The sequence below is a fragment of the Cygnus olor genome, chromosome 2, assembly GCF_009769625.2.
Source record: "Cygnus olor isolate bCygOlo1 chromosome 2, bCygOlo1.pri.v2, whole genome shotgun sequence".
NCBI lineage: Eukaryota > Metazoa > Chordata > Aves > Anseriformes > Anatidae > Cygnus > Cygnus olor.
Genome location: NC_049170.1, coordinates 98,822,105 through 98,837,368, shown reverse-complemented (window position 1 = coordinate 98,837,368; position 15,264 = coordinate 98,822,105). Strand labels below are relative to the sequence as shown.

Genomic DNA, 15,264 nt, shown 5'->3' with positions numbered 1-15,264 from the left:
TCCATTCTAATGTTGCCAGCAGGGATGAAAATGAACATTTCAATGAAATAATCTCGACAGAGCAGGGAGAGGAGGGGTGGATGGACTGATTCATCTCCAGCACTCTTTGGTGATCCGAACACTAATGAGAATGCTTGAATGTATAGTTTATCAGATAGAAGAGGAAGAGCAAGTAAATTTCTCAGATTAGAATCACTGTAAAAATACACCCGCATGCAAGCTGCTTCGTTCTCGAATTGCCAGCGTTAGCTAATAATTTGCAGCATTCATTTTAAGGGGATCAGGGAAGGAAGAGAAGGAGGTGAAGAATCTTTTTGTTGGTTTTTAATGGGATGCCTTTAAGGGTTATCATTCAACCTGTGAGAAGCACGGAGGTTGTTCTTGTTACTGTACTGTATCTACTTCTCAGACCCATTGCATCAGAATTAGAGGGTAGGCAGTTCTAGTATTTTGCCCCCTATTTTGCTGCAATTATAAACGAAAGACACAAACCACTGTAGTAGGGTTATTTGGATGTCTGATAGTCTGTGCTACTCCTCAGCCATTGTCATAACTAAGCCATATTTTTCCACCATAGTGACATTGTAATACACACATACACACACACACATTTGTAGCATCTGTGCCGTAATTTTTTATGAACATTTGTATATACTAATATAGAAAATTCTCAAATCTTCCAGCAGGCGTGTTAACCTCTCACAATGTGAGATTTTGGATTCTTTTGTAAAACTCTCATAACTGTGTATTCTGGAAACATATCTGGAAATGTTTCTGTTTTTTTTCTTTTTTTCTTTTTTTCTTTCCTCCCCTCTCATTTTTCTGTGATGAGGGAGATGTGTCTTTTCTATCTTTACATTTTAGCCCATTTCTCAAAATGTGTTCTTGTGTTTAGTGGAAGTCACGCCCAGCCTGGGGTGCAGTTTGTGCAAGGTGACAATGTGGGCTGCAAAAACTTCTGCAGCTGCTGTCTCCTGTTGGCTGGATATATACTGGGAGCTGCGGAAATACATCTGTTGCAGAAAGAAGAATGGTGAACATTCACACCGTGCCACTATTGTTTAGTTCCAGGGTAGGCCCTGGTTTAGCAAAGAATTTTAGGCTGAAACCTGCCCCTGTTTGTTGAAACCGTGAAATATGTATTGCTGTGAAACTGATCTCAGTATTCAATTGCTTTACTGAATCGTAACCTTCGATACTTAGGTGCTTCTTTTGAATAAAATTATTTGTTTGGATTATTTAAAATCGGGCCTTGAAGAGTTTGCTGCATTTAATTTTGTAGTCTGTTTAAAACAAATGCAATCATTACTTTTCGCCCTTCTCAAAATAATGCATTCAGTCCTGAATCCCTTTTTGAACGGAAAAGAATACCTCTGTGGAGACAGATTCCGTCAAAAGCACCAGTCCGAGGTTATGGAAAGATTTTACGTGAGAATATTTATGCTTTTAACCACATCCTTACACTTCGGATCTGTGTCTGCTTTTTCAAACAATGGCTGTATATTTATTGTGCAAATATTCTCACTGAAGCAAACACAATGTGCAGTGCTACTCACATGTACAATATATAGCAACTCATGTCCACTTAGATCAGAATGCACAGCTTTTAACACTGTTCAAAGATGACAGTATATCTATGGGGAAACACTGACATCCAGAAGGCACATTTCGTAGGAAAAGAAATATTAGCAAGGTTTATTAAGAAGAAAAGAAATACTATTCCCCCTAATTTTTAGTTGTCTGAAATTTGACGCTTTTCCTTCTTTTTCCAGTATGCATTTGCCTGAGTCTGTGAATGCAGAAATGGGAAGGAAAAGAAAAGCTGACATTATGTTCTGTAATTTTTTCTGCTTTGGATATAGTATTTGTTGAGGGGGATCACTGTTAGTATCTGCTGTTGGTATTTCTGTGTGGTTTCAGGACATGTGTGAACCAGCAGAGTCTCTGTAGTTGGAGGAATATCTGAAGAAGATTGCTTAGAGTTTCTCGGTCACTGGAAGACACACTGTCTGAAGTCTGTCTGTCTGTCTGTTGATCTACATATTATAGTTTAGAGGGAGAACCTGAACATCCCACTCTTCCATTTGATGTAGAGCAATATTTGTCGTCTCCTCAAGTAGTTATGACAGGAATGTATTTAAGGCTTAAAATTCTGAAGCTTATTTATTTGTAAAATTTCTGTGAGAATTTTAGAAGAACATACATGTTTTTACAAATTAACATTCTTCATTTTGCATGCTTCTGAATTATCTCTAACAGAAACCTTTTCAGTTAGAGAATTGCACTGACCTTGCAAAATACCATATGTTGAGTGTACTGCTATTCATCTTATAAACATTAAGTCATGAATGAATAGGTATTGTGTGTATCCTGTGGTAACTAAAGGAGTTAAATAAAATCTTTTTGATTGCAGTGATACAAATTAAACATTTCAGATAAATTAGTCTCTTTTTGGTTAAGAAGCATTATTGCTTTGTGTTATTTCGGACATGTGGGTGTGTACATCATGTAAAGTCATTTTTCTTTCAGAATCTGGCTTAAATTCTGAAATCGCAGAAAATCAGTCCTAGCCAATTGTATGTTCTTAACTCTTATGTAGCAGCATATATTGGTAGGGGAGAGAACTCAAATCATGTAATAGTCTCAGCAGAATCTAGGACTAGGAAAGTAAGTGAAAGATGGATATTTCACCCTAACACTCTGTTTCTTTGCTTTGACAGTTTAACACCGACCTTTCATGTAGTTTTAACGTTTCTTGTGTGGTTTAACTCCTTTTATTTTTATGGTAAAGAAACCTTTTCACCAAGTGCAAAAGTATGAGAATAGAGAAAACACACCATCATAAATAAATAAAGGAAAATAAAAGATATGCCGGTGGCTTAACTGGGGTTTCTCCTCAAGCAGATATTTAGATGGTTATGTGTAGCAATTATAAAAATACATATTTATGCAATTTAGAATTAAGTAAAGAGATGCTAGCAGATAATTCACATGGATTTGTATAAAATACTGTATCAACTATAGCAACGTTCAGCATCTTACAACAGCATCTTACATGTGTTTATTAAAAATATCAGGCTATGAAAATTAGAGAAAATTGGCATAGTTCCATTGAGGTTAGTAAGAAGATAGCTCTTCATAAAAGCTAGGAATATGGGCCCCATCAGCTTGCAGTTTCTAATTGGTGGCTGTCTGTGGATCATTACTAAGATTTTTATTTTTTTTAAAGAAAAATGCCAGATGGTAACTGTCCATTTTTATGCATTGGGGCCTTTTAGAATTTTTAAATTTTATTTTGAAGTCATTTCAGAATCAGAAACCACATTCTATAACTGTTATTTACCTTACTGAAACTTAAAAATGTCTTTTCTTTCGCTGTTAGAAATGGCTGAAAACAGGTGCGTTTAATGGGAGAGCTAAGAGGTCTTATGCTGTAGCTGTGGGAGTGGATTCTACTTGCATACCTAGAATTCAGAGCTGCAGAGGTAGTGTAGTGCCCAAATACATGCAAAGCGTTTGAACAGCAACATTATTGCAACACTGTGAATCTGACTGATTTCTTAGTTCTTTTACTATTTCTGTATTTTATTACTTATTTTATGCACTAAGTGCATTTAAAAAAAAAATTGTTTTTGGTTTTCTCTTGCTTTTCTGACGTCTTCCTAGCCTTTGGCTCCAGAGTGATTTCTCTAGTGACTTCTGTTGTGCTTGGTATTCACTAGTTCTCTTAAATATATCAGAAAACACCTGAGGCTGAGGCAATCTGTAAAAAATTTTGCCCTGCTTAACATTTTTTAAACAAAAAAATAAAATTGTTTCCTAAAAAAATTGTTTCTTAAAGGACAAATGAAGGGTGTAGTGGTCATCTTAAGGTTCAACACTACCCCAATACTCCCAATACTTGGTGGGCTACTTTTCTATCTTATCTTAAGAGGTCGTACTGAAGTAGTTAGGGGCAGCATAAATTGCAATTGCAAAGGTGAATACAGAATGCAATACTGGCCATAATACTGTTACCTTTCTAAAAAACATTTAAAGACGCTTCAAAAACTGTTCATATTATAATGAGAGAAGACTGTTTATCTTTCAGAAAAGAAGTTTCAGAATAAATTAGCAACTGTGTACAAAAAGAAGTTTAACTGGTACTTATGCTCCCCCCCTCCCAACTCATCAAGACATCAGCTTTGTAAACTTGAAAATATATATTTTCTTCATATTGCATAGGAGCAGAAGCACTTTTTTTTTTTTCTCCTGGCTTTCTTTCAGTATTATACGATGGCAGGACGTAGCCCACATTTCAGCATCACTTTCTGCACAGTTCACCTAGAAGGAGGCATTTTTTTGCTTCAGTCTCTGAAAACTGTTCACAGTCCATGTTTTTTCTACCTTGACGTGCTTATAAATGATCTGCATTGCATTATCATGGTGATTTTTTTAAGCTTCTTTTACAAAACTGGAGGGAAATGTGTACAAGTATGTTTTCTGCTTTGCAATGAAAGTGTACATTTATCACTTAGGTACATGTAAGCCACTTCTGTGAATTGGGCCCTTGGAGTAAATGTGTTTTGATGTAATGGCCATCTGCTCATGAATATCACATTTGCTAGTTTAAAAAATAGTTTGATATAGATAAACACATAGTTTGGTAAGATTATATAGTTTCACCAGGTGGCAATACAATAGCAAAGTTTGATATTTGCTGTAAGCCAATAATCAAGCTGGGAGGGAGGTTTCAAGGTGGTCTTTCTTTCTTTTTTTTTTTTTTTTCTTTTAAAAATTCAACTCTTACATTTACTTTTAGTTGCTGATTGCTGTTTTCAAAATGGTAAATGCAGCACCCACATCAGATCATACCAGGAGTCAAAGTATATCCTGGCCATTTAGGAAAACAGTCATAGTCTTGCTTCCCTTTTCACCTTTTTAGAACTGAAAGCTGTTCAGCTCTCAAATGGACCAAGTACAGCCAGTCACCAGGAGGCTCTGGAACAACTGATCTGACACACTTGCCCAGTGTACCTCCTATAGAATCAGCTGTCAGTGACACAGAAATCACCCTTGAGGCTGTAGCTGAAGCTGGTTTGCCAAAAAAGACAGCCTTGATGAGATGGAGTTGGTCAAGCCAGTGATTCTGAGATCCTAGGTCCGTGGGGTGGAGGTCGGCTGCACCATGTTTTACATACATACTGCAGTAAATACAGCTTGGGGCCAGGCATTTTTTAAGTTGATTAAAACTGGTTTAGTAGGTTCTTTGTTTGATTTTGGTTTCGATATTACGGTATCTACTGTGGTCCTGGCACATACTTTACTGCCAACGTCAAAGTTTATTCTTAGATAGTACTGATATCAAACTGTAAGCAGGACAGAGTATGTGGATTTATAGGCGGAGTGTGTAAGTGATGGTGAGTTTGGTTTCTGGATGTATCTTCAAAATTTGTCTTTATGGTTACTGCTTTTAGTACACAAGACAACAATGATGTAAAATGTGCATGTTCAATAACTTTGTCTTGTTTTTCTTTTTTTTTTCCCCTTTCTTTTTCCTCCTCCTGTATTTTAGCATATGTTCCTGAGGAGGAATTGAAAGCAGCAGAAATAGATGAAGACAGCGTGGAAGATGATGGGCTGTCTCTGGACATCCAGGAGAATGAGTATTTGTGCAATGAAGAAGCGGAGATCAAAGAGGCTCAAAGCTACCAGAACTCCCCAGTCAGCACTGCAACTAATCAGGATGCAGGCTATGGTTCGCCGTTTAGTGAAAACAGCGATCAGCTGGCCCATTTCAAAAGCACTTCCTCTAAAGAAGAGAAAGAGGATCCTCAGTGCACAGACAATGTTTCCTATCCACAGGACAGCTTGGCACAAATAAAAGCTGTGTATGCAAATTTGCTTTCAGAGACTTGCTGGTCCAGTTTAGCTTTGGACTTAAAGAAATCCAATCAAACCACCAGCAACAATGGAATCAGCCAGAATGAAAACACCACCAGTACTGACACCAACGCCAATTCCCAGAGTACTAGCACTACCAGTACCAACACTAATACCAGTACGACTACCAGTAGTACTAGCAACAGTAATAATAACAGTAACAGTGGTGGCTCAGGTTATGACTGGCACCAAGCTGCATTAGCTAAAACTTTGCAGCAGACCTCGTCATATGGACTTCTCCCAGAGCCTAGTCTTTTCAGCACAGTACAGCTTTACCGGCAAAACAATAAACTTTATGGGTCTGTGTTCACCGGTGCTAGTAAGTTCCGATGTAAAGACTGCAGTGCAGCCTATGACACACTGGTGGAGCTAACAGTGCACATGAATGAAACTGGACATTACCGTGATGACAACAGAGACAAAGAAGCTGATAAGACCAAACGGTGGTCAAAGCCGAGGAAACGATCACTTATGGAAATGGAAGGCAAAGAGGATGCTCAAAAAGTGCTGAAGTGCATGTACTGTGGGCATTCGTTTGAGTCCTTGCAAGACCTCAGCGTCCATATGATAAAAACAAAGCATTACCAGAAAGTGCCTCTGAAGGAGCCAGTACCAGCCATCACTAAATTGGTCCCTTCTACCAAAAAAAGAGCACTTCAGGACTTAGCTTCACCTTGTTCACCGGAGCCAACAGGGATCGCTGCAGAAGCTTCACTGGGTGAATCTGCAAAGGATCAGAAAACTGCCAACCCCTATGTGACTCCAAACAACCGCTATGGCTATCAAAATGGTGCTAGCTACACTTGGCAGTTTGAGGCACGCAAAGCCCAAATACTGAAATGCATGGAATGTGGCAGTTCCCATGACACGTTGCAGCAGCTTACTGCTCACATGATGGTCACTGGTCATTTTTTGAAGGTGACCAATTCTGCTTCCAAAAAAGGCAAACAGCTAGTACTGGACCCTGTGGTGGAGGAGAAGATACAGTCTATACCTCTTCCACCCACCACCCACACAAGACTACCAGCCTCCAACATTAAAAAGCAGCCCGATTCCCCAGTGGGCTCCACAAACTCGGAGGAAAAGAAAGACCCAGAGAAGGAAAAAGTGGTGGTCAGTGAAACAGAGAAAAAGATTAAAGAAGAGAATGAGGACTCTACAGAGAAATTTGAGTCAACGACTTTGTATCAGTACCTCAGAGAGGAGGACCTAGATGACAGTCCTAAAGGCGGAATAGACATACTGAAATCCCTCGAGAACACGGTGACAACAGCTATCAGCAAAGCTCAGAACGGAGCACCTTCCTGGGGAGGGTATCCCAGTATTCATGCAGCTTACCAGCTCCCAGGAACAGTCAAACCCCTTCAGCCCGCTGTGCAGAGTGTTCAAATGCAGCCATCTTACGCCAGCAGTGTAAAATCACTGTCTTCAGAACACAACGCACTCATCCATTCCCCAGGCAATCTCACACCCCCGCCTCACAAGAGCAACGTATCTGCTATGGAAGAACTGGTGGAGAAAGTTACAGGTAAAATCAGCGTGAAGAAGGAAGAAAAGCCTCTGGAGAAAGAGAAGAGTTCTCCAGTCAAACCCATGTCACCTGCTGCTAAAGAAAACAAAGACTTCCCCAAATTGGAAGACACGAATAACAAACAGCAGCAGAAGAAAAGCTCTGAGACAGAAGTTCAGAAGGTTAAAAAGGATAGTCCAGCAGAAGCACATACTCCAAATGGTACAGAGCCACTAAAAGCAAAGGTTGCAAATGGCTGTAACAATTTAGGAATCATCACAGACCATTCACCTGAGCCATCCTTCATTAATCCACTGAGCGCTTTACAGTCCATTATGAATACTCACTTAGGCAAAATTTCTAAGCCGGTAAGCCCCTCTCTGGACCCTTTGGCCATGCTGTACAAAATTAGCAACAGCATGTTGGACAAACCCATTTACCCAACCACTCCGGTCAAGCAGGCTGATGCTATTGACCGGTATTACTATGAGAACAGTGATCAACCTATTGATTTAACCAAGTCCAAAAACAAACCTCTTGTTTCCAGTGTGGCTGACTCTGCCTCGTCTCCACTAAGGGAGAGCGCCCTGTTGGATATTTCTGATATGGTGAAGAACCTCACAGGGCGTTTGACACCCAAGTCTTCAACTCCATCTACTGTGTCGGAAAAGTCGGATGCTGACGGGAGCAGTTTTGAGGAAGCTCTGGATGAACTGTCGCCAGTACACAAGAGGAAGGGCAGACAGTCCAACTGGAACCCTCAACATCTTCTGATCCTTCAAGCCCAGTTTGCTTCCAGCTTGAGGGAGACCCCAGAAGGCAAATATATTATGTCGGACCTAGGTCCACAAGAGCGGGTACACATCTCTAAGTTTACTGGTCTTTCCATGACCACAATTAGCCACTGGCTGGCCAATGTGAAGTATCAGTTAAGGAGGACAGGTGGAACCAAATTTTTAAAGAATTTGGACACAGGACATCCTGTTTTCTTTTGCAATGATTGTGCCTCTCAGTTCAGGACTGCTTCCACATACATAAGTCACTTAGAGACACACCTAGGGTTTAGTTTGAAGGATCTGTCAAAGTTGCCACTTAATCAGATTCAAGAACAGCAGAATGTTTCAAAAGTCCTCGCAAACAAGACTTTGGGCTCACTTGGAATAGCTGAGGAGGACTTAGGCTCCACATTCCAGTGTAAGCTCTGTAACCGAACTTTTGCAAGCAAGCATGCAGTCAAACTGCACCTTAGTAAAACACATGGCAAGTCCCCAGAGGACCATCTGATCTATGTAACTGAGTTAGAAAAACAATAGCGTCCAGGTAAGCAGCCAGGTATGCAAGTGACCACAGGAACATTGCACTAAACTTCTTCATAGTACTGCACTAGGCCTGACCTGAGCCTCTGAAATCAGTCTTACTTTTGTTGCTGAACTGCCTATCTGGACCTTGGTTTTTCTTACACTTATTTTGTAGTTATATTTATATGCTCTTTGTCTGATCTGTGCATGGTTATTTTTGTTTCTGTTTTTATTTTTTTGTGAGTCAAAGTCTGACCTTTATTTTCAACATCTGTCCTTGATGTTAAGCTATCTTTTGTAGAATATAGTGGGAGACACTATTGAGAGACATTAATTTAGCCGTAAAGAAAGACACAAAGAACAATGATAAAGAGACATCCTAAAATTACAAAGTTGCCATGACAATAAAGGTCACAGAACCTGGTAGTGTCAAGTTTTAACCCTCTGAGAACTGTAATAGCATTTCTGTGCCTTTCCCAGTGACTAAATAAGTAAATAAGGAAAAACAAAACAAAAGGCTTAAAGGCATTTCATTCAAATAAAAGCTGTGTCAGAAACAGAACTTATTTTTTTTAAATGAATGAGCTTTTTTTTTTTTTTTTTTTTTTAATGCAGAACTGGTTTGTGAAGAAATTGTGCATGCAGTCCTTGGAAGAAGGAGAGCTGTGTAGTACACAAGGGGTTAGGAAGCCACAACTGTATAAGTTAAATAATAATTAAAAAATAAATAAACCAAGTTGCCACTATGCCCAAACCCTCTGGATGCTGAGAATTGCCACTTTTTGGCCAAAAAAAAGAAAAAAAAAAAAAGAAAAAAAAAAAGAAGGTATGCAAGCTGTTATTTAAAACAAGTGTAAAAATGCTCCTTTCTTTCCTTTTTTTTTTTTTTTTTTTTTTTTTTTCCTGTAAAATACTGCAGTTTATAGTTATTTACAAATGTTAAGCTTTGGTACAAGCTGACCTTTCTATAGTGTGCTGCATTGGTAAATGAAAACAAAAAAATGGGGCAAATGTTGGATTCTGTTCCTTGTAAATTGCCAGCATCAGCTTAAAAAATACATGTTACATATCGTACCATTTTAAACTGTTCAACTTTCTTTGTACCTTCTGGCTGTATGCTTTCTCTTTTAACTTTTTATATTGTCATTTTATATTCGATTTCTGTGTATATAATGTAAAACCACACTTTTTGAATAAAATTTAGTTCCTGCAGCTTGATATAAATAGAGAAATTTTACTGGCACCTGCATCTTTCCAGATGCATGTACTTAAAGGAACTATCTGACAAAAAAAATAAATAAATAAAAATAAAGCAAGCAATGCACTATGAATTATACATTTTGATGTTTTATCATTAATATTGTACAGTACATTTTGGTTCACACAATTAAATCCACTGTTTTCTCAAGTGTAAAATAAACCCACATGCAGTTCTTGATTTACATACATTGTCATGTCGTCATTATATTGCCTTTGAGGTGTTATTCCAGCAATAAGAGGTATCGTTTATATAATCAACCAGCAAAAATCTATTCGAAATCATCTCTCATGATCTGTATGCTGACGTGTTTCATTCTAAGCCATAATACTAATAACCTCTTAAAAGAGATTTGCCATGGATTCATACTCGGAAAGGTACAGAATCAGCGGGGCTCCATCAAACAGTAACGGGCCCTCTGTTCAGCACTGAAGTATAAGAAGGGGTGCAAAGGCTTTTGCTAAGTTAATTTTCCTGTGCTGTTTGACTGTGCTTGTAGTCATTTTCTGTGTGCATTCAAAGACCGTCTCCTCCCTTCTTCCTCAGGCAAAACACCTTTTGATTTCAACAGTCACATAGTAAGATGCTGTGGCTTCTGCCCCTCTAGTCTGTTGAATGCTGTGCTACTTGCCTTTCTGGCAGCAGTGAAGACCTCTGAGGCTTTGACACCAGTTTTTACTTACAGTACAAGAAGACAGACCTATGTTTCTCTGTACTTTTTAAATATTACATTTTGAGGTAAGCTGAGTGCTATCGTATCAGGTGTTTCCCTTAATCTTTATTTCTGTTCTGTTGAATGCAGATGTCATTTAGAATGTAAAAGAGAGCTGTCAGAGCCTTCAGTACTCTATCTCCTGAGTGCTTTGACAGTTACAGTGTATGAAAGCCTGGGATATGCTATCCATTACACTTTTTGGAGGGGCTATTAAATATGAGGACCTAGAGGGGTTTGCTTTCACATAGTATTAGTGATAATATTGTGTTATGTACACTTCTGTGTACATATCTATATTTCTGCTCCTTCTCCTTAATTCTTCTGAAAGTAATTTAAATATAAGATCTTTGCCTCCAAATACAGCACAGTTCCACATTTAATCTTTATTTTAGTTAGAACCCCAGAAATACCCACACATTTTTTTTCTGTTTTCTGCACAAGCCTAGCGGGTCAAGGTCAGATACATTTACATAGTATTTCTAACTAGTGCAGAAAAGCACCATGATTTTTTTTTTTTTTGTAATGTCCCTTACTTTCTTCACTGCTAACTACCTATGTCCTTCAGGGGATCTAGCCATTTAGACATTTCAGTTCAATTACTGGATGATTATGTACTTTGGGCCCGAGGGGTGGTGAGGAAGAATAACAGTCAGGCCTATGGCTGTAATACAGAGCCTTTAAATAATAACCCTTTGAAGTTTTGTTTACTTTACCACAGGCCTGCAAACATATGATTATAGAATATGCTGTATTACATTGCAGTAGTGGGTGAAAAGGTTGAAAGGGAGAAATAATAGCTCTAAAGTGGGTTTGAATCTAATGTAAATCCATTAAAACTCATTTTGAAACGCGGCATGTAAAGTGAGTTCTCAACACCAGGTGACTCCCTCGAGAGGTGTTTATGACATTGCTAAATCCGTTCAGTTCTGATAGCTTCAGAATTGGACAATCACTCATCATCTGTGCCAGTGTCTGAAGAAAGTCCATTTAGAATAAACCAGCAGTTTTACTTAGAGACTATGCTGATGTAACGCTTTCTAAGACTGAAATATGAAGTAGATGAAAATTTTGAGGGCCCTAGTGTTTTACTTGCTTAACAAAATGAAGCACAAAGACAGTATGATCTCATTCTTTGGATTTTTAATGCTTTTGAGTACTGCATTTCAGAAAACAAAATCTTATTAAAAAAATGCACACAGATAAATCTGAGTTAGTTATTCTTTACATCAAAATTGACTTGTACTTTTATTTCTTCTTTGTTTCAAAAAGATTTCAACAAAGGTAAGTTTGTGCTATTCTATTAGTAGGTACTAAAGCTACTACATGGAAGAGACCACACAACCGTTCAGGATTGCTCTTGAAGAAAAGAGATGTAGGAGCATTGAAAGCCATAGCATTCTCTGTAAACCTGTATACCTGTTTTGTGATTTATTCAAAATCCACTGTATCTGTTTCTTTTCAAAGATGTATGCAGCTGCATTTTTTTTCAGCAATACATTGCTGGTGCTTACATTTGCTTCTATCTGTTCTTAGAGGGGAAGATCTTGGTTTGTCTGTTTCACAGGTCTGACTTTTGCTTCTGTGCACTTTTTGTTTTGTATTGCTGTTTTGACACTGATACATACCATTGCAAATTTGAGAGATCTGTGTACTGATGACATTAGTCCTGAATGAAATGAAGTTTTTTTGTTTGTTTGTTTTTTTTTTTTTTTTTTTTTTTTACTTTTTAATAGCATTTGGTTGGATATTCACTAATGTCTTCTGCAACATAACTTTGTTACACCTTTCTCTGGGTAGTTACGCTGGTAATAATGACACCAGACATAATCTGTCCTTATCATAGAGGCCACTAAAATGCAATTGCAATTAAGCATAAAGGCATAAAAATATGCACATTATCTTGCATTAGAGTAATCAGTGCATAGTGCATCAGCTTTTGCCTATGATTTATAAAGCCATCTCAGAATTTGAGTGTGTTATTATTCTTTATATGGCAGGGGTCCTGGTTAGAAGACCTCTAAGGAGAGGCCAGTTTCCATGTGGAGTGTTCTCGCAGCTCTGTAGGTGTTGGTCTCCTGGCTGATTCAGTATCGAGTTACTCTCCCAGCATGAAAGTAACAGGAAATGGGATTTTACCATCTGTTCACTGAAATTTTAAACGGGGTCCTTTTCTGTCCATGTATGAGAATAGAAGGCTAACCCCAATTTACTAGCCAAATACTAATTTAGATAATGTGATTCTTCCAAATTTTTATTTTCCCTACTGTTCTCATTGAATTTCTTTTCGTCACGTTTGATGTGGCTTTGTATAGTTTCTCTTCATCACTGTGTGTAGTCGTCTTCATCCTAGAGGTAGGTATAGTGGCCACATTTAGGGATGAAAGATGTTCTTTTACTTAAAGGTGATATTGTAGCTAAGGGAATAAAACAGTACTCAAAACTGTGTGTTTTGAAAAAGGAGAATATTTTACCAGTCTATTTAGCTGATACAGGTTACCTAAGGTTAGGTTCTTTTATGAAATGTACTTTATCCAGGATCTTCATTAGCTGTAATTTTTTCACTAGTGTATAGCAACACTGTTTTTAGAATAGTTTAACACCAAGAGATCAGAACTGCAGACACTGATACATGGCTAATGGAGTTACTCATTTTCAGACAACCAGTGTTGGAATAGATGATGATTATAAAAGCCTTCCCACTGAGAACAAGGAGCTCCAGTTACTCTACTGTGAAGATCACTTTTTTTTGCATTCCTCTCTTCAGTCCTGTCTAGTGACCTCCTGAATCAAGGGTCAGCATGGTCAAAATAAGTCTAGTGAGTTTTTATCCTAATTACTGTAGTTGTTGCTTTTTTTTTTTCCCTTCCTTGTGAAAAATATGAAGCTTAACTTTGATTAGCTATGGTCTGTATTTTTTTTTTAATGTTTCTTACTTCTGGTTAAACTTCTTAATGTAAAAAATTTTGGAGAGGATTAACTGTTAAAGTTATTCTTCTTAAAAAAGCATTTTCCCAACTAAATTGTTCAAGGCATAATGGGTTGACAATCAGTACAACATAGTTCTAAAGAAATTTAATATAGCGACAGCATATTTCTTTAATATAGTGACTGTACGTCTGTCCAGAGTTGTGGTGTCACTGTTGGCTGAAGAAGGAGGTAAAAGCCTGACAGGTTCCGGACCAGTTTTGTAGATGCAGGACACCTGCAGCTAAATGCCACACGGTCACTCTGGTAAGGAGGGTTGAAGTCTGGTTGCCTGCAGCCCATCTGTAGAAGGAGCCCAGAGCTGATTCATTTGTTCAGAACAGCCTACATGATGAAACCTTAAAGGCTGATGGGACCTATTAAGCAAATATAAGCCAATCTTCAAGGTCATGCAGGTGGAAATCATCTGTCGTGGAAGGTATGGCAACTTGATTTTGGCCTTCTGCTTAGTGTGTACAGACTGAAGTTTGTATTTGAGCCTGTCTGAGAAGCACAAAGGTGGGGTTGTACTCGCAGTTCAAAACCAAAAGATGACATGTATAAGGCTGGAATCCAGAAAGCAGCATGCTAAAAATCATGTGGTAAGGAATAGTGCCCAAAGCTCTTGACCAGCAGGTAGAGGTCAAGTGACTAGAACATGCTCTCAGGTGCGGTTTCTAACTCCTCAGAGAGTTTATAATAAACACAAAACAAGCAGTTAAGGTCAGTCCAACATAATCTGGGATGGAAGATCCAATAGCTAAGTGCAAGCAGTTTCTTTCAGGTAAGTTCACTAGTGGAGTAGTGGGTGTTAAATCAGCTGGCAAAACACGTTAACCTGCCAGTTGGCACTTCAGTTTAATTTTATCATACTATACATGGCCATGCTCACAATCCCTTCACCCCTTGCCACTCCTTTCAAGAGGAGCTTGGATGCCCAAGACTGCATAGTGCTGAGGTCAAATATTGCTCCAGCTGAATTACTTGAAATCATGAGTGTTGGTATTTTTGAATGGCAGGATACATTACTATGTCTTGGAAATAGACATAATCCTCAGATCCAGACAGACAGACCGGGTCACGCACTGTTTGCCATCATTCTGCAGCCAGTGGAGACCATTGCTGTAAAATCCTGAAGACTGTCCCTGAAAGTGAAACCTCACTAGTGAAAAATATTTTCAGCTGCTCTCCCTTTCTCCTCTCTCAGTTTTGCACTGTGTATTTGGACATGCAAAGAGAGCACAGTAGTTTAATCTGAGCATTTCTGAATAGCAGTGTTCTGCAAAAACTAACCTTCTTCTTCAAGTCTTGGTTTGCTTTAGTTTATTGCTGCACAGTGCCAATGTGTAACGTCTTATTTGTTGTCATGGAAGCACTGCTACAGGCTCAGTGTCAAGAACATCCTCTTGCCCCCTCTCTCCCACAGCCTCCAACACAGCGAGGAGATCCAGCAGAGCGGCCCTGCAAGTCACCCTCCTTCTGCAAGGAGTTAGAGCTGGACTGGGAGGGAGAGGATCCGGAGAGCTATGAAATCAGTCTTACTAAAGGAGTGAAAAGTTCTATGTTTTCAGATGACCAGCTGAACCAGCTGTGCCCT

General features: G+C 38.7%; 1 protein-coding gene across 4 annotated transcripts in view; it reads left to right on the top strand.

Annotated features, from left to right (window-relative positions):
• The window catches only part of TSHZ1 (teashirt zinc finger homeobox 1), a 57,419-nt gene extending 47,264 nt beyond the window's left edge, over nt 1–10,155 (top strand). For 3 of the 4 annotated variants that reach the window (XM_040549537.1, XM_040549536.1, XM_040549539.1), the window contains exon 3: nt 5,555–10,155. In XM_040549537.1, coding sequence (XP_040405471.1) covers nt 5,555–8,745 — 3,191 coding nt within the window. In that variant the 3' untranslated portion in view covers nt 8,746–10,155. The remainder of the gene's footprint in view (nt 1–5,554) is intronic. The other variant, XM_040549535.1, reaches the window with a different exon arrangement.
• Nucleotides 10,156–15,264: the final 5,109 nt, after the last annotated feature.